Source organism: Sinocyclocheilus rhinocerous, unplaced genomic scaffold, assembly GCF_001515625.1.
Source record: "Sinocyclocheilus rhinocerous isolate Xijiao unplaced genomic scaffold, SAMN03320098_v1.1 scaffold218, whole genome shotgun sequence".
Lineage (NCBI taxonomy): Eukaryota > Metazoa > Chordata > Actinopteri > Cypriniformes > Cyprinidae > Sinocyclocheilus > Sinocyclocheilus rhinocerous.
Window position 1 is genome coordinate 859865 of NW_015664181.1, and position 9085 is coordinate 868949.

Below are 9085 nucleotides of genomic sequence, written 5' to 3' on the forward strand. Positions count from 1 at the left end.
TTTTTTTTTTTTTTTTTTTTACAGTTTCTCTCATTCACAGATATACACACGGCCCGTTTCCTCTCCAAATAACCCCTGCAAGTCTGCATTCCTGACACTATATTATGGCTTAGGTTTATACAGTTTATGAAACCTACAAAAACTGTTATGTAAACATTTGACGTGGGCTTTAACGTTCTTTTCCAACTCACCAATGAAGAAGTGCTCAGGGGCATCATTTTCGGCTAAGAGGTTGGCCGTGTCTGGGTCAAACCTCAACCATAATCCCACAGCCAACACCAGTGAGCCCGACAGCTGCAAACAAGAGTGAAACAAATCAGAAACATGTAGGGAAAAATCACCACTTCATTAGATCAGTGTTAACAAGTGGAAAAAACTGTTTGTGTGACATTTGCTGGTTTACTCCATGTCACTGGTTTCACATTCTGCAAAGGTCTATTTAAGTACAAACACACGAATGCTGGGTTTGACTTTGAGAACAGGATACTTTGTATTTTGCCCATCACCGTAACTTGAGGGATGACCTTGACTAAAATAGAGTATTGATTGAAATTCTGTAAGATAAAGTTCTTTATTGTTATACTGGAAACAATCATTTGTCCATCTGAAAGGACACCAGAAAGTCCTTTTGCCTCCTAGTTATCAAGTCAAAGGGAAACATACATTTATATTTACAAATATTTATCCTTTCCAGTAAGACTACAGTTCATGTTAGCTCAGTTAAATCAGTCTCAATTTGCAATGTTAAATTTGTGAATTCATAATGATAAAAAGCTGAAATCATGACAAAAACTGAAAATAATATTCAGAGAAATGTCAGAATTTTATGACATAATTGCCTTTATCTCATAATTTTCAACTTTTGATGTCAAAATTATGAGATAGAAATGTATGATATTAAAAGTCAAAATCATTGTAAAAAATCATATAAAAACATAAAACGTCTCATAATTTTGTCTTTTAATACCATAACTGACTTGCATCTCATAATTTCTTGTCTTGTTTTGTAAAATGGCAAATAATAATATGTAAAAATACTAAAGACACAAGGTTTTAATTATGATAAAAAGTTGAAATTATGACAAAAACTTAAAATTATGTGATAAAGTCGCATTTATGACATTAAAGATTTCTGTCATAATCTATTAATTTTTACATTAAAAAATGTAAAAGAAAAAAGTGTCATGACCTTTCATGTTAAAAATTGTCCTTTATGTTATGACTTTCTAATAATTTTTACTTTTAATGTCATAACTAGGGATGGGTACCGAAACCCGGTATTTAATCGGTCCCGGGGATAAATTATGAAAGACCGGAGTATCAATAAGCTCTGACGTTAACGGTTCTGCTATCGGTACTGGAGAAATTAATAAAACACACTTACAGTTATTATTGCTATATATACATTATCTTGCAAATTTTATCTCACCAGAGTCGCCAGCTGTTTTTCAAACATTTGTCTATGATGCATTTTTGTCATTCGCAATTCAGAAGCGAGATCGCACTCACGCGGAGGAGCTTCTGCACGGGCAACATGAAAGCCCTGTTTAATTATGATAGAAGAGAGAACTAAACATTCAAACATCTGCTTACACTTTGGGCCTGTGGCTGTTTTATTATGCTAATTTAATTTTTTTTATTTCGATTTTGGCTTCTAAGGATTATACAAAAGAAGACATGAGGTAAAGCTATTAAAAACTAGCTGCGTTTCGTCTTGCGCAACTTCTTTCCCTTCACAGGAGTCACCTTTCTTCCTCCCTAAAAACCCAAACTTAACATCAGAATCAGCTCAATCGGTGATTGTTACCGATAAGAATACCGTTAAAGTACCGAATCGATAAGCAGTATCGGTAAGAGTAGTAATACCGTTAAAACCTTAACGATACCCATCCCTAGTCATAACTGACTTTTTATGACGTAATTCTACATTTTTGTCATAATTTTGTATTTTTATGTCAATTCTTTTATGTCCCATGACTTTTTATGTTAGAATTCGGAGTTTTATCTCATAATTATGTCTTAGTATCTCAATTTTGACTTTTTATGTCATAATTCCGATTTAACAAAGCATCTTTTTTTCTTATTTGGTGGGAATGGGATTCAATAGAGCAGGTGTTAATTGTAAAGGCAATTCAGAAAATTTTTGGGAGAAAAGGTTTAGCATCAAGCATGTTGTTTTAGTGTAATTTGAGCATCTAAATAGTTTTAGGGCCACTGTATGTCTCCTATGGTGCCCATCTCTATGATCAACAGGCAGGCTGTGCCAGTCTGACAGGCTTGCCCTGCTGGCATCCACAACCCCCGGTGCCATCCCCTGCCCCCTCATGCCCACCCGATGCAACACCAGGACATAAAACGGCACAGGACAACGACCCACTTCTTTTTTTGCCTGCCCTCTCAAAGACAAAGGCCTTGCTGTCCAGCGCAGTGAGACCACTCTACAGATAACCAATGACTGACGCCACTGTCCTACATTACATCTTACACTAACAGTTTAAGCCAATCTAATGTGACCATTAGCGCAGTAACAAAATCACAGTGTGATGAGGAGGACGAGGAGTTACATGTGCTCTTTAAATGGTTCCTATGACTTTTGTGTGGATTCAAACAACCAAGACTGAAGACTGAAGAGAGATTTTAAAATAACTTCTTTCACATCAGCTTCAAATGGAAAATAAAATGCAGGAAATTATGCTTAATCTGATGCAGTGTTGTTGTAAACTAAAACAGAAATAAAGCTATGATAAAAACTTTAAAGAATTCATTAGAAACTAAAATGAAAGAAAAATGAAAGAAATGAAAGAGAAGAAATTAAAGAAATGCTGCCTGGGCAACTAGCTGAAATAAAATAAGTTTAAGTACTAAAATGACTGAAATGAAAAATTAAACAAAATAAAATTTAAATAGAAATATAAAAAAACGAGAAAAAAATCCTAATAAACATGGCAAAAGCACATGACAAAATTACTACAATTTTAAAAAACTGAAACTGAAAATGTAACTTTTTAAAAAATATTAATAAATACTACAACAGTGCATCAATAATACTAAAATAACAGATCCAATCTAATTAAAAGATCTGCTGGCTTATGTATACATTTAGACAACATTATAATTTTTAGGGATGCACCAATACCGATACTGGTATCGGTATTGGGCCCGATACTGAGCTCCTGTACTCGTACTCATACTCGTTAAAATGCCCCGATACCAAACGCCGATACCACACACTGCTCTTTTGGTTTCTGTAACCAATATTGTAAAAATGTACAAATGCAATGAAAATATTGGTATCGGTACTTGGTATCGGCAAGTATCAAAAATAAAAGTATCTGTATCGGGCGAGTACTGGAAAAAGTGGTATCGGTGCATCCCTAATAATTTTTTATAATTTTATTATCAATTATTTACATGACATTTTATCCATCAATAATAATGCATATGTATCCAAATAATGCATTCCTGTAGCTCAAAGATGGCACTAGCAACACCAAAGTCATAAGTTTGATTCTCAGGGAATGCAAGAACTGATAAAATATAAACCTTCAATGCAACGTAAGTCAAATGTACTATTTCTTTACCATAAAACACAAAAGCACAGTGTGTCTATGCTCCTTTTTTTTTCATACAACAAAACAGAAAGGTGATTTATACTGCCAAGCTACAAAAAGGATAAAAAGCACCAATAAAATATAAAAACAGTCGTCATTTTAAGTATTGTTCTCTAATAGACTTTGAGTGTACATACATAACTTGAGGCATCACAACTGGTCACATGATAAGAAGATCTCTTTAAGGAGCAGCATAGCAGGGAAAACCAGGTTACCTTTCATTTAGACAGTGGTGGATTTATGTGTTTATAGCACTAGGATTGTACTTTTATAAAACAAATGATAAAAGTGAGTATTAAAAGCAACCATAAAATAATAAAAAAAACAACCTTAGTTCTACCTCATGGGACATGCTGTAACATTATTATCAGAGTATATGAATTATCTCTCCGCTTTGCATGTGACAAAAAAGTGATCGCCAATGTGGCCTCATCTTTGAAGAAATGATAACGCTATTATCCAGAGTTCAATGCACCCTTCAGAATTCATTGCGGTTCAGTGAATAAAGGAGTGCTGAATACAGCACAAAAGGGTGGTACTTTCAATAGCTTTCCACAGAAACCCGATCCTTTACTGACTGAAGACTAGCTTTGAAGGTTTGCTCATTCAGCGTGTAGCATGGATCTTAAAAACCGTTAACAGCCACAGAGGAATTTCAAAGCCACTTATGTTGGATTATATATGTTGTTTGCTTCTTACGTACTCAAGCTATAAGAATCCTGTTAGTAAATTGTCACATTCATGTGGAAGTACAATTAACAAACTTACATAATCAGCTTCAGACATATGCTTTCCACTTTGAAACACAATATGGATCTACACAAATTTTCTAAAACTTGCCCAAAGGAAATCACATCACAATCTCAAATGATTCCTGAATAAATAAGAGTACAGTGGGTACAGAAAGTATTCAGACCCCCTTAAATTTTTCACTCTTTGTTATATTGCAGCCATTTGGTGTATCTGGCCGTGCCTGAGTTATGTAAAAAATGTCACAACAAACTGACAGTCTGTTAAACATTTGTCACTCCCAGCTGGTGGGGAGCACTAGAAAATGACTCTAGGAGCCAAATAAAACACACTGGGAGACTATCCAACATGCAAGTCAATTAACAGACAGCCAAAAAACAATAAGCAACCGTTTTTCCTATGATACGGAATGGTTACATTTAACCGTTTGAAGCATACAGGAGAGGCTGGGCCTTGTTTTGCATGGTTTCAAATACCCAGCATGATGTTCTGTTGGAGCAACAGGAAGGCTAAAAACTGTCCTAGATAAAACAGTCCTAAACTAGAACCATTTTATAAATTATATGCTACAAATTAAAATGTCAATTATTGTGTAATAGCTTAGGCTGGCCGCACACTAGACGATTTTAAAACCATGGGAGACCACAGACATGAAGACAGTTCAACCGATTTTTAGCCTTATAATCCTCTGAACGCACACACTAGACGATTCGACCAGACCGCGAGACCAGACCACACACTTGTTGATTGTAGGAACGATTTCACAGTGACTCGTGATCTCACGGAGACTCGCGAGATCAAACGTGACTAGAGAAGAAAAACAAATAGAGCCGTTGTCAGCTGGCTCTCCTGGCGTGCGTTCTGTTTCACAGTGAAAAACAAAGAATAAAAAAGAATATGGGTGATGTTCTCTGCTTTCATGGCATGTTTGTGGCTGCCAAGTTTCAGCTATAGAAGCACGCAACACCCGGTAGGTAGGGATGTAACGATTAACTGCGAGCCGGTTGAAAATCGATTCAAATGTGTGACGATTCAAATCGGTTGAGATGCTAAACAAATCGCGATTCATTTAGGTGTAGGAGTTTATATGAATCCATGTCTGAGGGGAAGTTACTGTCTTTAGAAAAGTTTAGATGGTATTTTTTCTTTTCCTCTTGCCTCTGTATAATGCATATTAAAGTTCATAAGTGCAGCGCTGCTTTGTTTACAGCGGAAACCAAGGAAACGCTTTAAGCGCCGCCTGCTGGCAGAGAGTGAAGGCTTGTTTTAAAATTTCAATTTAGTTTTGTTATTTACATTTACATTATATTTAAATTGTGTCGTTTAGCAGACGCTTTTGTCCAAAGCGACTTACAAATGAGGACAATAGAAGCAATCAAAACCAACAAAAGAGCAATAATATGCAAGTGCTATATTAGTATATTATTATAGTGTTATATTTCAATTTCACTAAGAAATGTGCAGCATTTTGTCCAAGCAATAATAAAAGGACACATTTAATTTATAATTTGTCTTAAATCTCATTTTGTAAAAAAAATTATAAATAAATTGTGAATCGAATCGAATCGTGAAATCAAAATCGTGAATTCGAATCGAATCGTGAGTTGAGTGAATCGTTACATCCCTACCAGTAGGTGACGCTTGCTCGCTCTCATTGTCTATCGCGGGTATCACGTCAGAAGCAGCCCGATCAAGAGTCTACGATTTGAGTTCGGGGACGCTCCGTCGCGATCGGGAGCAGATAAATAATCATAATGACACCGCACAATAGAGGATTTTTTGGACAAAAAATCGTTTGTGACAAGCCTCGAATTGGGCCACACCCCCCGATCGTTCGGGGATGCAAATCGGCCTTAAAATCGTTTAGTGTGTGACCAGCCTTAGTGAACACAATAAAACCGCACTAGAGTCCATTCAATCAAGAGTAAACTAATGAAGGTAGATTTTAGTATTAAAATTGTTTTTATATTAATTAAGATTTTACTTTTTTGATGAAAAGCCAATAATGTACATGTGTGTGTGTGTGTGTGTGTGTGTATGTGTATATATATATATATATATATATATTAGTGCTGCCAAACGATTAGCATCCAAAATAAAAGTTTTTGTTTACATAATATATGTGTGTGTACTGCAGTGTTTCTCAACCTTTTGCCTACTGCGACCCACTTTTTTTTTGTATGCCAGTCATATGACCCACTAAGGCTGGAAATAAATAAATAACTGAAATGCCTCTTTAGACCTAGGCTACACCATATATGCTTATTATAATTAATTTCACAAAAACACTATATAATAATCATTCAATAATTAGGCAGACTATGAGACAAACTGATTTACTTGCCTTCAGGGTGCTTTTTGAAGCTGTCGTGAGCGACACAATACTACTTTGCTGTCTTTTAAGTAGGTTTCGCTTTCGTACAAAGTAATCCACAGGTTTACCCACACATGTTGGATGTTTAGTCTGTAGGTGACGTTCAAGTTTGGATGGCTTCATGGACTCCTTTGCTAAGACCTCACCACACTCAACACACTGTGGTTTTTCGTCCGACGCAGTGAATCCATATTTAATATAGTCTGGGTTGTACTTGCGTTGTTTACATTTTGTTGCCTTTGAAGTGGAAGGAGTTTCTGAATCTTCTGCTTTTTTTCCTTTTAAAATACGGATGCATTTTGTCAAGCTAACAGGCCGTGGCTGTGTATAGTAGGTCTGGCATAGCAATGCATTGCAATCTCCTGCGCCGTCGTTACCAAGCAACGGGGTAAACAGCTGCTAGCGTGTGTAACATTACGTAAAGAGAGTAGGACCTTGTCCAATAAGAGACGTTCGCGGCAGTGATAAATTATTGTGATAGGACAGTTTAGAAACAGCGTTAGAAATTATGGCAATAATGATTCAACATGCGACATTCGAAAATACGATTCGTTGGAGGTCACTGTTTCAATGAGCCTTTTGTGAAGTGCACTTACTGTGCCGGTGTAACACCGAGAACACAGAGAAAGTCTCGCGACCCCCTACGGAATGATCCTCGACCCACTGGTTGAGAAACACTGCCATAGATTATTATTTTCCAGAGACACAATTTGCTAGCCTGTTAATTACTTCAATCAAATGCATCCTATATCAAATTATAGGCGCCAAGAAAAATAATAATACATATGAACAATCAAGCAGCAATGCCACAAGAGTATACAAGAGTTGTCTCCAACACACGAGCTCCAGACCAACAATGACACTCAAAACCGTCCTGCCACTACAGTAGCAACAACAACAGTTAGCAAAGTTAGCAAAAGCAACACTACTCACGTGTTGAGCAGAAACAAAGCGACCTCGGCGTCCGTCCGACTTCCCGTTGGCTAAACGTCTCTCCAGCGCAGGAAAAGCTTTCAGTTTTTATTAAAGCGGGTCCAAACACTTGCCTGATCGTAACCCTTTTTATCCTTTTTAAATTCCTCTGCAATTTTTCTCTTTGTTTATGCCTCAGCCATCTTTCTTTCTACAAATCTCCCGCTCGCTCACTCTTTGACTCCACCCCCACTCCATATGACTCCTCCCCATTATGAGCGTAAACGCACCCTGTTTCTGATTGGCTAAAACAGTGTTGTGGCGCTCGGTCTGATCAGAGCCGTTGAAAAGTAACGGGAACGTGGAGTACCAGCATTGAAGCCCATTCATTTCAGTGCTTCTCAGGGACACTCGCTGGTACATTGAAGAAATTACATGATTTTTAAAATATTTTAACACATTTGTTAACCTCAGGAATCTAACCAGTAGTGGTATTTTTATTTTATGAAGCACATTATATAAACGATAGTTTATCGTTATAATAGGTAGACTATAATTGCAGTTAGATAACGTGAGCAACACTTTAATTGCGACAATAGCACTCATTGAAATAAAATAATAAATATATTAGAAAATATTATATTTTAAATGTTCATTAATAGATCATTATTATTGCACATATTACTTGGTACCAAAAATGTCCTCAAAATATTAACAAAATATAATACTCTGACAGCAGGTGGCGCTTATGGAACAGCAGCGGTTACCGCTGTAAACAAAGCAGCTCTGCGCTATAAACACTACTTTAATTTGCATAACATGGAGGTAAGTGGAAACGAAAATGCCATCAAAACTTTTCTGAAGATAGTAAGTTTCCCTCAAAGATACATTTATATAACCCACCTCCCCCAGTTCAATATTGATATTTTTCTATATCTGCCTGGTACAGTGTTTTCTCCTCTTTGCGTCCTTCTTTAGCATCCTCTGTTAGCGTCCTGTTTGCAGACTTCATAATATTTCCACACAAATTACATTTTGGTAAACGATTGCCATACAGTTTGTGTGCAATTCCTGGATAGAGATAGGCCAAAATAAAACTAAAAAAAACGAATTTTTCCGATTTATGGCTGGTCGACCGGTTTATCTCTAGAACCCGAAATTTTTCGCACACTGCAGATTTAAAATCTGAACTCGCCACCGTTCTCGTTTTAGGTTGGTGTCACATAAATCGTCTCTTCTTCTACTCTTTCCTTTTGTGACAGTTAGCGATGCATTACCGTGCGTGCGCCATTCTGGATTGATCGTCGCTGTATTCATCGTCTGACTGCACGAACCGAACTGTGACGTCCGTACCGTGACCGTTCGGGACGAATACATGCAGTTACTTCTCTCACACTTCAAAATGAATTGAATTAACCATTGTGCATCAGACTAAAAA

At 36.7% G+C, this 9085-nt stretch overlaps 1 protein-coding gene across 1 annotated transcript in view; it reads right to left on the reverse strand.

The window, feature by feature from the left end:
- Positions 1 to 9085, reverse strand: part of LOC107729756 (tetraspanin-2-like) — a 22398-nt gene that overhangs the window by 10326 nt on the left and 2987 nt on the right. Inside the window, exon 2 of the mRNA XM_016540435.1 lies at positions 192 to 294. Coding sequence (XP_016395921.1) covers positions 192 to 294 — 103 coding nt within the window. The remainder of the gene's footprint in view (positions 1 to 191; positions 295 to 9085) is intronic.